At 38.4% G+C, this 16,042-nt stretch overlaps 1 protein-coding gene across 1 annotated transcript in view; it reads right to left on the reverse strand.

Annotated features, from left to right (window-relative positions):
• The window catches only part of CNTLN (centlein), a 362,865-nt gene that overhangs the window by 235,321 nt on the left and 111,502 nt on the right, over positions 1-16,042 (reverse strand). The window contains exons 4-5 of the mRNA XM_052645165.1: positions 11,190-11,324; positions 10,403-10,573 (exon numbers count right to left, since the gene is read on the reverse strand). Of these exons, the coding sequence (XP_052501125.1) occupies positions 10,403-10,573; positions 11,190-11,324 (306 nt within the window). The remainder of the gene's footprint in view (positions 1-10,402; positions 10,574-11,189; positions 11,325-16,042) is intronic.

Below are 16,042 nucleotides of genomic sequence, written 5' to 3' on the forward strand. Positions count from 1 at the left end.
AGATTTCTCCTGGCAATCTTGATTCCAGCTTGTGCTTCTTCCAGCCCAGCGTTTCACATGATGTACTCTGCATGTAAGTTAAATAAGCAGGGTGACAATATACAGCCTTGACGTACTCCTTTTCCTATTTGGAACCAGTCTGTTGTTCCATGTCCAGTTCTCACTGATGCTTCCTGACCTGCATATAGGTTTCTTAAGAGGCAGGTTAGGTTTCTTAAGAGGCAGGACGCATGCATCCTCCACTAGCAAGCCAGGGCTGAGCAGGGAGGCGCAGGCTGCATTGCTTAGAGTAAGGACCAGGACTGAATGCCCTGAGGACAAGCTGAGGGAACTAACTTGGGATAGCAAACCAGACTGTGGGATAGCTACCACACAAAAAGCCCTAACCTAAGACACCACCAGGCCTGCTCAGAGAACAAAGGACCAAGCAGAGCTAGCCGGCTGCAGACCGGCCCATCCCCTCCCGGTGACAGGCAGGCAAGGACAACCAGAGCTGGAAGGGGGAAATCGCAGCCCCAGAGAGGCATTATCTACCAAGTTGCAAGCAGGCTTCATTGCTAACCAAGATTTCTTGGGATTCTGGACAGTGAACATCCGCCTGAGAAGGTGCGCAAGTTGTACAACCAGAAAACCTAGTGGCAGGGATGGGGGAGGTGATAAGTCACAGCAACCGCACTCGTCAAACACCTGGTCATCGGAGCTGCTCAGACCTGGCAAGGGGACAAAACACAGGCCCAACCGAGTGTGTGCCTTTGAGAAGTACCCGAGTACCTGAACTTGAGTGACTTAGACCTGGAAGCTGCATACAACCCAGGGCCGGCCTCAGACTGTTCCCGGCAAAGCAACCTACAGCCTAAGCAGTGTAGACAGGGAAAGCACACATGCCGTGAGCAAGGTCAAACCCAGTGTGGCCAAGACACTGCGAGCACATGCCAGTGTTATTTGTTTGCAGCGTCCCTCCCTCCTCACAGCAGGACTGAACAAGTGAGCCTAAAAAAGTTCCACCACCGCCCTCTTGTGTCAGGGCGGAAATTAGACACTGAAGAGACCAGCAAACAGAAGAAGCTAAAACACAGGAAACCTCCTTGGGAGTGACAAGAGCAATAGATTAAAACCCTGTAGTTAGTACCGACTACATAGGAAGGGGCCTACAGATCTCGAAAAATATAAGCCACATCAAGGAACTATCTGAAAATGAACTGACCCCACATTGCCCACAATAACACCAGAGAAAGTCCTAGATTTATTTTTACTATTTTTTCTATCATTCTTTAATTTTTTTTAATTTTTTTCTATTTTTAAGTTCTCTATTACTCCTTTAATTTTCATTTTTATAACCTACTATTAATTTCCAAAAAAAAGAGACCCTATTTTTTAAAGCAAACTTCTTATTATACTTTTTGTGACCTTGTTTTTTCATATTGTATTTTTGAAAATCCAACTTCTACTCTAGATTTTTAATCTTTGCTTTTTGGTATTTGTTATCAATTTTGTACCTTTAAGAACCCAATCTTCAGTACCCATTTTTACTTGGGAGTGAGATTACTGGCTTTACTGCTCTCTCCTCTTTTGGACTCTCCTTTTTCTCGACCAGGTCGCCTCTATCTCCTACCTGCCCCTTCTCTTCTCTACCCAACTCTGTGAATCTCTTTATGTGTTCCGGATGGTGGAGAACACTTAGAGAACTGATTACTGGCTGGATCTGTCTCTCTCCTTTTGATTCCCCCCTTTATCTCCTGGCCACCTCTGTCTCCTTCCTCCCTCTTCTCTTCTCTGTGTAACTCCGTCAACATCTCTGAGCAGTCCAGACTGTGGAGCGCACATAAGGAAGTGAAAACTGGCTAGCTTGCTCTCTCCTCTTTTGATTCCACCTCATCTTATGCAGGTCACCTGTATCTCCCTCCTCCCTCCTCTCTTCTCCATGTAACTCTGTGAACCTCTATGGGTATCCCTCACTGTGGAGAAACTTTTCACCTTTAACCTAGATGTTTTATCAATGGTGCTGTATAGATGGAGAAGTCTTGAGGCTACTGTAAAAATAAGACTGAAAACCAGAAGCAGGAGGCTTAAGTCCAAATCCTGAGAACACCAGAGAATTCCTGACTCCAGGTAACATTAATCGACAGGAGCTCATCAAACGCCTCAATACCTACACTGAAACCAAGCACCACCCAAGGGCCAACAAGTTCCAGAGCAAGACATACCACGCAAATTCTCCAGCAACACAGGAACATAGCCCTGAGCTTTAATATACAGGCTTCCCAAAGTCACTCCGAACCCACTGACATCTCATAACTCATTACTGGACACTTCATTGGACTCCAGAGAGAAGAAATCCAGCTCCAACCACCAATACACCAACACAAGCTTCCCTAACCAGGAAACCTTGACAAGCCACCTGTAGAACCCCATCCACAGTGAAGAAACTTCACAATAAAGAGAACTCCAGAAAGGCCACCCCAAACACAGCAATATAAACAAGATGAAAAGACAGAGGAATACCCAGCAGGTAAAGGAACAGGATAAATGCCCACCAAACCAAACAAAAGAGGCAGAGATAGGGAATCAACCTGAGAAAGAATTCCAAATAATGATAGTGAAAATGATCCAAAATCTTGAAAACAAAATGGAATCACACATAAACAGCCTGGAGACAAGGATTGAGAAGATGCAAGAAAGGTTTAACAAGGACCTAGAAGAAATAAAAAAAAAGAGTCAATATATAATGAATAATGCAATAAATGACATCAAAAACACTCCGAAGGGAAGAAATAGTAGAATAATGGAGGCAGAAGATAGGATTAGTCAAGTAGAAGACAGAATAGTAGAAATAAATGAATCAGAGAGGAAAAAAGAAAAATGAATTAAAAGAAATGAGGACAATCTCAGAGACCTCTGGGACAATGTTAAACGCCCCAACATTCGAATCATAGCAGTCCCAGAAGAAGAAGACGAAAAGAAAGACCATGAGAAAATACTTGAGGAGATAATAGTTGAAAACTTCCCTAAAATGGGGAAGGAAATAATCACCCAAGTCCACGAAACCCAGAGAGTCCCAAACAGGATAAACCCAACGTGAAACACCCCAAGACACATATTAATCAAATTAATAAAGATCAAACACAAAGAACAAATAATAAAACCAGCAAGGGAAAGACAACAAATACACACAAGGGGATTCCCATAAGGATAACAGCTGATCTTTCAATAGAAACTCTTCAGGCCAGGAGGGAATGGCAGGACATACTTAAAGTGATGAAAGAAAATAACCTACAGCCCAGATTACTGTACCCAGCAAGGACCTCATTCAAATATGAAGGAGAAATCAAAAGCTTCACAGACAAGCAAAAGCTGAGAGAATTCAGCACCACCAAACCAGCTCTCCAACAAATGCTAAAGGATATTCTCTAGACAGGAAACACAAAAAGGGCATATAAACTTAAACCAAAAACAATAAAGTAAATGGCAACGGGATCATACTTATCAATAATTACCTTAAACGTAAATGGATTGAATGCCCCAACCAAAAGACGAAGACTGGCTGCATGGATACAAAAACAAGACCCCTATATATGTTGTCTACAAGAGACTCACCTCAAAATAAGGGACACATACAGACGGAAAGTGAAGGGCTGGAAAAAGATATTCCATGCAAATAGAGACCAAAGGAAAGCAAGAGTACCGATACTCGTATCAGATAAAATAGACTTCAAAAAAAAGGCTGTGAAAAGAGACAAAGAAGGACACTACATAATGATCAAAGGACAAATCCAAGAAGAAGATATAACAATTATAAATATATATGCACCCAACATAGGAGCACCACAATATGTAAGACAAACGCTAACAAGTATGAAAGGGGAAATTAACAATAACACAATAATAGTGGGAGACTTTAATACCCCACTCACACCTATGGATACATCAACTAAAAAGAAAATTAACAAGGAAATACAAACTTTAAATGATACCATAGACCAGTTAGACCTAATTGATATCTATAGGACATTTCACCCCAAAACAATGGATTTCACCTTTTTCTCAAGTGCACACGGAACCTTCTCCAGGATAGATCACATCCTGGGCCATGGATAAATTCTAGCCTTGGTAAATTCAAAAAAACTGAAATCACTCCAAGCATCTTTTCTGACCATAATGCAGTAAGATTAGATCTCAATTACAGGAGAAAAACTATTAAAAATTCCAACATATGGAGGCTGAACAACACGCTGCTGAATAATCAAAAAATCACAGAAGAAATCAAAAAAGAAATCAAAATATGCATAGAAACAAATGAAAATGAAAACACAACAACCCAAAACCTCTTGGACACTGTAACAGCAGTGCTAAGGGGAAGGTTCATAGCAATACAGGCACACCTCAAGAAAAAAGAAAAAGTCACATAAATAACCTAACTCAACACGTAAAAAAACTAGAAAAGGAAGAAATGAAGAACCCCAGGGTTAGTAGAAGGAAAGAAATATTAAAAATTAGGGCAGAAATAAATGCAAAAGAAACAAAAGACACCATAGCAAAAATTAACAAAACCAAAAGCTGGTTCTTTGAGAGGATAAATAAAATTGACAAACCATTAGCCAGACTCATCAAGAAACAAAGGGAGAAAAATCAAATAAACAAAATTAGAAATGAAAATGGAGAGATCACAACAGACAACACAGAAATACAAAGGACCATAAGAGACTACTATCAGCAATTATATGCCAATAAAATGGACAACGTGGAAGAAATGGACAAATTCTTAGAAAAGTACAACTTTCCAAAACTGAACCAGGAAGAAATAGAAAATCTTAACAGACCCATCACAAGCACGGAAATTGAAATTGTAATCAGAAATATTCCAGCAAACAAAAGCCCAGGTCCAGACGGCTTCACAGCTGAATTCTACCAAAAATTTCGAGAAGGGCTAACATCTATTATACTCAAACTCTTCCAGAAAATTGCAGAGGAAGGTAAACTTCCAAACTCATTCTATGAGGCCACCATCACCCTAATACCAAAACCTGACAAAGATGTCACACAAAAAAGAAAACTACAGGCCAATATCACTGATGAACATAGATGCAAAAATCCTCAACAAAATTCTAGCAATCAGAATCCAACAACATTAAAAAGATCATACACCATGACCAAGTGGGCTTTATCCCAGGGATGCAAGGATTCTTCAAAATCCGCAAATCAATCAATGTCATTCACCACATTAACAAATTGAAAAATAAAAGCCATATGATTATCTCAATAGATGCAGAGAAACCTTTGACAAAATTCAACATCCATTTATGATAAAAAAAAAATCTCCAGAAAGCAGGAATAGAAGGAACATACCTCAACATAATAAAAGCTATATATGACAAACCCACAGCAAACATTATCCTCAATGGTGAAAAACTGAAAGCATTTCCCCTAAAGTCAGGAACAAGACAAGGGTGCCCACTCTCACCACTACTATTCAACATAGTTTTGGAAGTTTTGGCCACAGCAATCAGAGCAGAAAAAGAAATAAAAGGAATCCAGATTGCAAAAGAAGAAGTAAAATTCTCTCTGTTTGCAGAGGACATGATTCTATACATAGAAAACACTAAAGACTCCACCAGAAAATTACTAGAATTAATCAATGAATATAGTAAAGTTGCAGCATATAAAATCAACACACAGAAATCCCTTGCATTCCTATACACTATTAACGTGAAAATAGAAAGAGAAATTAAGGAAACAATTCCATTCACCACTGCAATGAAAAGAATAAAATACTTAGGAATATATCTACCTAAAGAAACTAAAGACTCATATATATAGAAAACTATAAAACACTGGTGAAAGAAATCAAAGAGGACACAAACAGATGGAGAAACAGATTGTGTTCATGGATTGGAAGAATCAATATAGTGAAAATGAGTATACTACCCAAAGCAATCTATAGATTCAATGCAATCCCTATCAAGCTACCAATGGTATTTTTCACAGAGCTAGAACAAATAATTTCAAGATGTGTATGGAAATACAAAAAACCTCGAATAGCCAAAGCAATCTTGAGAAAGAAGAATGGAACTGGAAGAATCAACCTGCCTGACTTCAGGCTCTACTACAAAGCCACAGTTATCAAGACAGTATGGTACTAGCACAAAGACAGACATATAGATCAATGGAACAAAATAGAAAGCCCAGAGATAAATCCACACACATATGGACACCTTATCTTTGACAAAGAGGCAAGAACATACAATGGAGAAAAGACAATCTCTTTAACAAGTGGTGCTGGGAAAACTGCTCAACCACTTGTAAAAGAACGAAACTAGAACACTTTCTAACACCATACACAAAAATAAACTCAAATGGATTAAAGATCTCAACGTAAGACCAGAAACTATAAAACTCCTAGAGGAGAACATAGATAGGCAAAACACTCTCCGACATAAATCACAGCAGGATTCTCTATGACCCACCTCCCAGAATACTGGAAATAAAAGCAAAATTAAACAAATGGAACCTAATTAAAAATAAAAACTTCTGCACAACAAGAATACACAGAAGAACTGTACAAAAAATATCTTCACGACCCAGATAATCATGATGATGCGATCACTAATCTAGAGCCAGACATCCTGGAATGTGAAGTCAAGTGGGCTTTGGAAAGTATCATTATGAACAAAGCTAGTGGAGGTGATGGAATTCCAGTGGAGCTGTTTCAAATCCTGAAAGATGATGCTGGGAAAGTGGTGCACTCAATATGCCAGCAAATTTGGAAAACTCAGCAGTGGCCACAGGACTGGAAAAGGTCAGTTTTCATTCCAATCCCAAAGAAAGGCAATGCCAAAGAATGCTCACACTACTGCACAATTGCACTCATCTCACATGTTAGTAAAGTAATGCTCAAAATTCTCCAAGCCAGGCTTCAGCAATACATGAACCGTGAACTTCCTGATGTTCAAGCTGGTTTTACAAAAGGCAGAGCTACCAGAGATCAAATTGCCAACATCCACTGGATCATGAAAAAAGCAAGAGAGTTCCAGAAAAACATCTATTTCTGCTTTATTGACTATGCCAAAGCCTTTGACTGTGTGGATCACAAGAAACTGTGGAAAATTCTGAAAGAGATGGGAATACCAGACCACCTAACCTGCCTCTTGAGAAATCTGTATGCAGGTCAGGAAGCAACAGTTCGAACTGGACATGGAACAACGGACTGGTTCCAAATAGGAAAAGGAGTACGTCAAGGCTGTATATTGTCACCCTGCTTATTTAACTTATATGCAGAGTACATCATGAGAAATGCTGGACTGGAAGAAACACAAGCTGCAATCAAGATTGCCAGGAGAAATATCAATTACCTCAGATATGCAGATGATACCACCCTTATGGCAGAAAGTGAAGGGGAACTAAAAAGCCTCTTGATGAAAGTGAAAGAGGAGAGTGAAAAAGTTGGCTTAAAGCTCAACATTCAGAAAATGAAGATCATGGCATCCGGTCCCATCACTTCATGGGAAATAGATGGGGAAACAGTGGAAACAGTGTCAGACTTTATTTTTTGGGCTGCAAAATCACTGCAGATGGTGATTGCAGCCATGAAATTAAAAGACACTTACTCCTTGGAAGAAAAGTTATCACCAACCTAGATAGTATATTCAAAAGCAGAGACATTACTTTGCTGACGAAGGTCCATCTAGTCAAGGCTATGGTGTTTCCTGTGGTCATGTACAGTTGTGAGTTGGACGAAGAAGGCTGAGCGCTGAAGAACTGATGCTTTTGAACTGTGGTGTTGCAGAAGACTCTTGAGAGTCCCTTGGACTGCAAGGAGATCCAACCAGTCATTCTGAAGGAGATCAGCCCTGGGATTTCTTTGGAAGGAATGATGCTAAAGCTGAAACTCCAGTACTTTGGCCACCTCATGCGAAGAGTTGACTCATTGGAAAAGACTCTGATGCTGGGAAGAATTCGGGGCAGGAGGAGAAGGGGACGACAGAGTATGAGATGGCTGTATGGCATCACTGACTCGATGGACGTGAGTCTGAGTGAACTCCGGGAGTTGGTGATGGACAGGCAGGCCTGGCATGCTGTGATTCATGGGTTCCAAAGAGTCAGACACACCTGAGCTACTGAACTGAACTGAACTGCACAACAAAGGAAACTATAAGCAAAGTGAAAAGACAGCCATTGGAATGGGAGAAAATAATAGCCAATGAAGCAACTGACAAACAACTAATCTCAAAAATATACAAGCAACTGCTGCAGCTCAATTCCAGAAAATAAAAGACCCAATCAAAAAATGGGCCAAAGAACTAAACAGACATTTCTCCAAAGAAGACGTACAGATGGCTAACACGTGAAAAGATGCTGAACATCACTCATTATTAGAGAAATGCAAATTAAAACCATAATGGAGTACCATTTCACACCAGTCAGAATGGCTGCGATCCAAAAGTCTATAATCAATAAATGCTGGAGAGGATGTGGGGAAAAGGGAACCCTCTTACACTGTTGGTGGGAATGCAAACTAGTACAGCCACTATGCAGAACAGTGTGGAGATTCTTTAGAAAACTGGAAATAGAACTGCCATTCAACCCAGCAATCCCACTGCTGGGCATACACACCGAGGAAACCAGAATTGAAAGAGACACATGTACCCCAACATTCATCGCAACACTGTTTATAATAGCCAGGACTTGGAAGAAACCTAGATGTCCATCAGCAGACGAATGGAATAGAAAGCTGTGGTACATATACACAATGGAGTGTTACTCAGCCATTAAAAAGAATACATTTGAATCAGTTCTAATGAGGTAGATTAGAACTAATGATTAGTTCTAATGAACTGGAGCCTATTATACAGAGTGAAGTAAGCCAGAAAGAAAAACACCAATACAGTATGCTAATGCATATATATGGAATTTAGAAAGATGGTAACAATAACCATGTATGCGAGACAGCAAAAGAGACACAGATGTATAGAACAGTCTTTTGGACTCTGTTGGAGAGGGTGAGGGTGGGATGATCTGGGAGAATGACACTGAAACATGTATAATATCATATGTGAAACGAATCGCCAGTCCAGGTTCAATGTATGCTACAGGATGCTCGGGGCTGGCACACTGGGATGACCCAAAGGGATGGTATGGGGAGGGAGGAGGGAGGGGGGTTCAGGATGGGGAACATGTGTACACCTGTGCTGGATTCATGCTGATATATGACAAAACCAATACAATATTGTAAAGTAATTAGCCTCTAATTAAAATAAATTTATATTAAAAATAAATAAATAAAAATAAATCAGTTGGTTCGGAGAATTGAAAACAAAAAAAACTCATGTAGCTATGAATTAAGACAAGGAAGTCCCGTGAAACCTTATCACATAAACTGCTTAAAAGTTGCAGGGAAGAATAAACTGATACAAAATTAGTTCAAGAAAATTCAGTAACATTGCTAACATTGCTAATTTAATTGCCAGAATTCAATTCTCTCAAAAACTCAAATCATTCCTTGACTGTACACTAATAGATTTAACATATGTATTTCCTTAAAGTAATCTGCAATGAATAGATTCACACACTCAGAAAGACTTATCTTTTCTTTTCTGACTTAAATAATCAGGCACCCCAGCATGCACTCACACAAACCTTTGGACAAACATATCGATATGTATTATATTTAAATAGCTATATATATATATTTACACGTGTGTTATAAATTCTTCTTAAGCATGCATACACATAGAGGGGCTATCATATTTACTAGAACCAAAATTTTAGGGGTTAGCCTTTTCAACAAAATCTATGGTTAAGAAGAAAACTGAAATTCAATGGGAAAAAAATGAACAAAAACATTCTCAAGACCAAGAGAAAGCCACAAAAAATTATTTTGAAAAATATTTATCAGAAAAGATATAAGAAGGTTATAAGGACTGATTGCACCTTTTATCTTCTATATTTTACTACAAATAAGGTCCCCTCAAGCCAAAGAAATACATATAAAACACGTGTATTTTTTAACTGCTTTATGTTTTTTATGTATTGTTAAAGGACTTGAAAAATACAATCTGAAAACTATACTGCAATGAATTCTAGTTATATCTATAAATTTAAGCCCTAATTTTAAAAAGCCAAAATTCATAATTCTAAATGTGTTTTTTCAAAACATGTTTTATTTCAAAATGCAATAGCCTTTATTTTTTAATGATTACATTTTAGATAAGTATTTGAAGTCAGTTTCCTGCTTTGCAACATCAATTTTTAAAAAGCTATGGGTCTTATGTGAAGGAATATAAATTAATGCTAGTCCCCACTGGTGGATTTGAATATATAACTTGCTATTTAAAGAAAATAACATGTAATAAACTTCCTAAGAAGTTAGATTCAAAATAACAGCATGGATTCCATTCTCATTCCATACCTTTACTTTTGCATCAATGCTAAATTTTTCTTTTCTCCAATGTGCTTCCTGCTTCCTCAGTTTCTCCAGCTCATTTAGCAACTCAGTGCAGTGGGTACTTAATTTCTCATTTTCCTCCTTCAGATTTTTTATAACCAGCCTGTTTTGCTCTTCCTTATTCTGCACACACTCCTTAGTGTCCCGTAGAATAGTACCACAAGGGCCGATACACAAAAAAACAAACAAACAAAAAAGCTGAGAAATAATCTGCAAATACAAACTGTGCAATTTTACCCTCCCAGAAGCTTCTTCTATATTTGATGGCCAAGGTCACCTGTATACTTTCATTGGCCTCTTTTCATGCAGGTGGATGGGTCATATTTTTTCACTGGATGACAGCTTTGATGAGTACACATTTGCAAAGAGCCCATTAATTGATCAAGCTGCCTTTGATGCTGTCCCCAGCTATTTTTGAGACCCACACAGACATAGCCTCCCAGACCTGGGTTTTATCAATTAATAATGCCAGTCCCATCAGAATCTAATTACAAGAAGCCACATATTCACACTCCTACTTTCTTAGCTCCATTTCCATCATTAACTATTTATCGGAAAGTTATAAAGCTTAGAGTCTGAGCTTTAAAGTATCTTTCTCAGAGTTTTTTCATGTGAGAAAACTGTATGGTACAGCAGGGCCTAAGGCAATTTTTCCTCCAAGCTTGTCACTTCCTGTGCCACAAAGGCTGACAAAGCTTAAAGTAGGACTTCAAAGAAATAGTAGTACAAAACTATGTACAAGTCAACACACCTTAAGTTCTTGACTTTTATCTTTATATTTCTTCTGCAAGTCACCGAATTCCTTCCTTAAGAAAGCATTTTCTTCATCTACTGAAATCTTCCGTTTTACAAGGTCATTTATTTCCTGTGTTAGTCCTGATTCTCTCTGGAAAAAAAGCAAAATTACTGATAAATTGGCATTTCTAAGAAAAGATAATTTCATATGAAAAGTTTGAGACTCTGATTGGTAATATTAGAATTAACTAGCTTTCATAATAACATCCATCATCATAATTTCTCATTTCCTGTAACATGCCCAGAAACTGTCACGTAAAATGTGCAAACATGTGCCTAGTTACTAGTTTAAAATGAAGTACACATACAAACTGGACACCAAATATTCAACCTTATACAGAAAGCAACTTTTTGGATTTAGTTGTGCAACAGGAAAAAAAAAACAAAATTTTACAAAATATTCTAATTAAAGAAAAGGCATATGTAGCTAAAATAAGAATTACCTTCTGTCTAAAACATTTTTTTATAAAAACAGTTGTGAAAGCATGAACAATTTTAAAGAATGAAAAACACTAAGTCTGTTTTGATACCCAAAATATCCTGCTGTGTAGAAAGATATTTAAAATATTAAAACTGCCATAATTTTTAACCGAATATACTTCTCACCTACCAGAAATATCTAAATCTAATTGAAGGATGTATCCATGACTCATTTCTTAAGTTTCTCTCCTTTCTAATCTTTACAGCTTTTCCCTCAGAAATCTTACCCACTCTCCTGGCTACTGGTCTCCTCTCTGTCTAAAAGACTACCCAATCCATAACCTGGCCCTAACTCTCTTTCAACTACCAATCCCACGTTTTCAGTTTTCTGTAAAAATACCTCCATTTTAATTATCTACTGCCATCTCAAACCAACATGCTAAAACTGATATCCATGCCCTAATACTGACTCTTTGCCAAACTTATTCAACTTTTGTCAACCCACTTATTTTTAAAACTAATATTTGAATCTATTCTTCCTAAGTTTCCTTGCACTGTTTAATTTAGGATTTCCATTTTATTTAAATATTATCAAATTCACATTTGATATGTAGTTATATCTTTATTTTATATAGCAAGAACTATAATATTTTGATACTTTTTATTAGAGTATAGTTGATTTACAACGTATTCTTAGCTTCTGCTGTACAGTAAAGTGAAGATTAGAGATACCAAGGGAACATTTCATGCACAGATGGGCTCAATAAAGGACAGAAATGGTATGGACCTAACAGAAGCAGAAGATATTAAGAAGAGGTGGCAAGAATACACAGAAGAACTGTACAAAAAAGAACTTCACGACCAAGATAATCACGATGGTGTGATCATTCACCTAGAGCCAGACATCCTGGAATGTGAAGTCAAGTGGGCTTTAGAAAGCATCATTACGAACAAAGCTAGTGGAGGTGATGGAATTCCAGTTGAGCTATTTCAAATCCTGAAAAGATGATGCTGTGAAAGTGGAAAAGGTCAGTTTTCATTCCAATCCCAAAGAAAGGCAATGCCAAAGAATGCTCACACTACCGCACAACTGCACTCATCTCACAAGCTAGTAAAGTAATGCTCAAAATTCTCCAAGCCAGGCTTCAGCAATACGTGAACCGTGAACTTCCTGATGTTCAAGCTGGTTTTAGAAAAGGCAGACAAACCAGAGATCAAATTGCCAACATTCGCTGAATCATCGAAAAAAGCAAGAGAGTTCCAGAAAAATATCTATTTCTGCTTTATCCACTATGCCAAAGCCTTTAACTGTGTGCATCACAAGAAACTGTAGAAAATTCTGAAAGAGATGGGAATACCAGACCACCGGACCTGCCTCTTGAGAAATCTGTATGCAGGTCAGGAAGCAACAGTTAGAACTGGACATGGAACAACAGACTGGTTCCAAATAGAAAAAGGAGCACGTCAAGGGTGTATATTGTCACCCTGCTTCTTTAACTTTTATGCAGACTACATCATGAGAAATGCTGGGCTGGAAGAAGCACAGGCTAGAATCAAGGTTGCCGGGAGAAATATCAATCACCTCAGATATGCAGATGACACCACCCTTATGGCAGAAAGTGAAGAGGAACTATAAAGCCTCTTGATGAAAGTGAAAGAGGAGAGTGAAAAAGTTGGCTTAAAGCTCAACATTCAGAAAACAAAGATCATGGCATCTGGTCCCATCACTTCATGGGAAATAGATGGGTAAACATTGGAAACAATGGCTGACTTTATTTTGGGGGGCTCCAAAATCACTGCAGATGGTGATTGCAGCCATGAAATTAAAAGATGCTTACTCCTTGGAATGAAAGTTATGACCAACCTAGATAGCATATTCAAAAGCAGAGACACTACTTTGCCAGCAAAGGTCCATCTAGTAAAGGCTATGGTTTTTCCAGTATGTATGGATATGAGAGTTGGACTGTGAAGAAAGCTGAGTGCCAAAGAATTAATGCTTTTAAACGGTGGTGTTGGAGAAGACTCTTTAGAGTCCCTTGGACTGCAAAGAGATCCAACCAGTACATTCTGAAGATCAGTCCTGGGTGTTCATTGGAAGGACTGATGCTAAAAAGCTGAAATGCCAATACTTTGGCCACCTCATGAGAAGAGTTGACTCATTGGAAAAGACTCTGATGCTGGGAAGGATTCGGGGCAGGAGGAGAAGGGGATGACAGAGGATGAGATGACTGGATGGCATCACCAATTCGATGGACGTGGGTTTGGGTGAACTCTGGGAGCTGGTGATGGACAGGGAGGCCTGGCATGTTGCGATTCATGGGGTCACAAAGAGCTGGACACGACTGAGCAACTTAACTGAACTGAACTGATACTGGGTTGTGCAGTAAAATGTAGTTTTCTCAGTGTAGGGATCATATGAATGAAACGTTGTTCTTGATTTATACTTAGAGGTGACATTACTTGTCCATAGGCCAACTGAACTTCTAGAGTTCTCATAGCTCCACATCTGTACCAATAAGACATTCAGGCTTGGTAACATTTTACAAATTAAGTATAAATGGCACCTCAACATAGTTTTAATTTTTATTGCCTATTTTAATTATTAGGGCATATCAAAATGTGTTTGACAGCAATCAAACAGCAGAAAAATAAATGCACAAACATCTACAGTTTATAACCTATTTTTCTATTCTCATCTAAGTCTCAGCCTCTTTCAAGGTTCAATTTTCACCTCCTCCATGAAGCCTTTCTAACTATCACAGTAATTTCAGCTATTTCAAAGTTTCTGTATTGCCTACACTATTCATTTGGCACATATTACCTAGAGCTGCTAATTATCTATATACTCATACTATCTCCCAAACTAAATTATAGTAAATGTTTATGAATGAGATTCACACTGATAAATTCAATCATATGAACACTAAGACACTGAAATATCTACAGGCCTATCCTTTGAAAGGAGAGTTAACAAAAATTAAGCATCCTCATCTATCCTTGAGATTATTTAGACTTTAGAAAGGTGAGGTACTAGACCAAATGATTTAAGGTTTAGAAGAATTTGCCCATTAATGTGAGCTAAACCTAACAGGAATAAACAATATGCTGCTGCTGCTGCTGCTAAGTTGCTTCAGTCAAGTCCACCTCTGTGCGACCCCATAGACAGCAGCCCACCAGGCTCCTCTGTCCCTGGGATTCTCCAGGCAAGAATACTAGAGTGCATTGCCACTTCCTTCTCCAATGCATGAAAATGAAAAGTGAAAGGGAAGTCGCTCGGTCATGTCCAACTCTTCGTGACCCCATGGACTGTAGCCTACGAGGCTCCTCCATTCATGGGATTTTCCAGGCAAGAGTACTGGTGTGGGTTGCCATTTCCTTCTCTGAATAAACAACATAAATGACAGCAATGACAAGTCCTTTCATGAAAGTTATTTAATAATCGAAAAGTTGGCATTTGAATGAATTTAGTAATCTACAGGACATATATAGACTTAATCTTTAAATAAAAACAATAATACAGTAGGAACTTAGTAGACCAAAGCCATCATATTTTGAGGGCTTCTCTGGTGGCTCAGATGGTAAAGAAGCTGCCTGAGTCAGGAGACCCAGGTTCATATTTTGATAATTAGTTTGATAAATGATTTTATATATCATCAATCATTAAAGTAATAAGTTAAACACAGATGTATTCCTAATGGAAGAGAATTGATAAACTCTCAAAGATCTGTTAAATTTTACTCAAAATATTTTCCTAATAAAATGTACCCTCAGTGATCTAGTTTTTGTAATGGAAGTGACAGTCACTTAGTCATGTCCGACTCTCTGTAACCCCATGGACTATGCAGTCCATGGAATTCTCCAGGCCAGAATACAGGAGTGGATAGCCGTTCCCTCTTCAGGGGATATTCCCAACACAGGGATCAAACCCAGGTCTCCCACATTGCATGCAAATTCTAAAACAGCTAAGCCACCAGGGAAGCCCAAGAATACTAGAGTAGGTAGCCTATACCTTCTCTAGCAGATCTTCCCAACCCAGGAAGCGAACCAAGGTCTCCTGCATTGTAAGCAGATTCTTTACCAACTGAACTACTACGGAAGCCTTAGCACAAGTATATATAGTTACAATTCATTGTTTTTCTTTTCCTTTTTAGTGAACTATAGTTGATTTATACTAAATTCTATAAGTTTTAGATATATAACATGATTTCACAATTTTAAAGGTTATGTTCCATTTATAGTTATTTGAAATGCTATATTCCCTCTGCTATATAATATATCCTTATAGCTTATTTACTTTACACATAGTAGTTTGTACCTTTTAATCCCCTTCTCCTATCTTGTCCCTTCCCACTTTGCTCTCCCCACTGGTAACTACTAGTTTGTTCTCCA

The sequence above is a fragment of the Budorcas taxicolor genome, chromosome 8 (assembly GCF_023091745.1).
Source record: "Budorcas taxicolor isolate Tak-1 chromosome 8, Takin1.1, whole genome shotgun sequence".
In the NCBI taxonomy this organism is placed as follows: Eukaryota; Metazoa; Chordata; class Mammalia; order Artiodactyla; family Bovidae; genus Budorcas; species Budorcas taxicolor.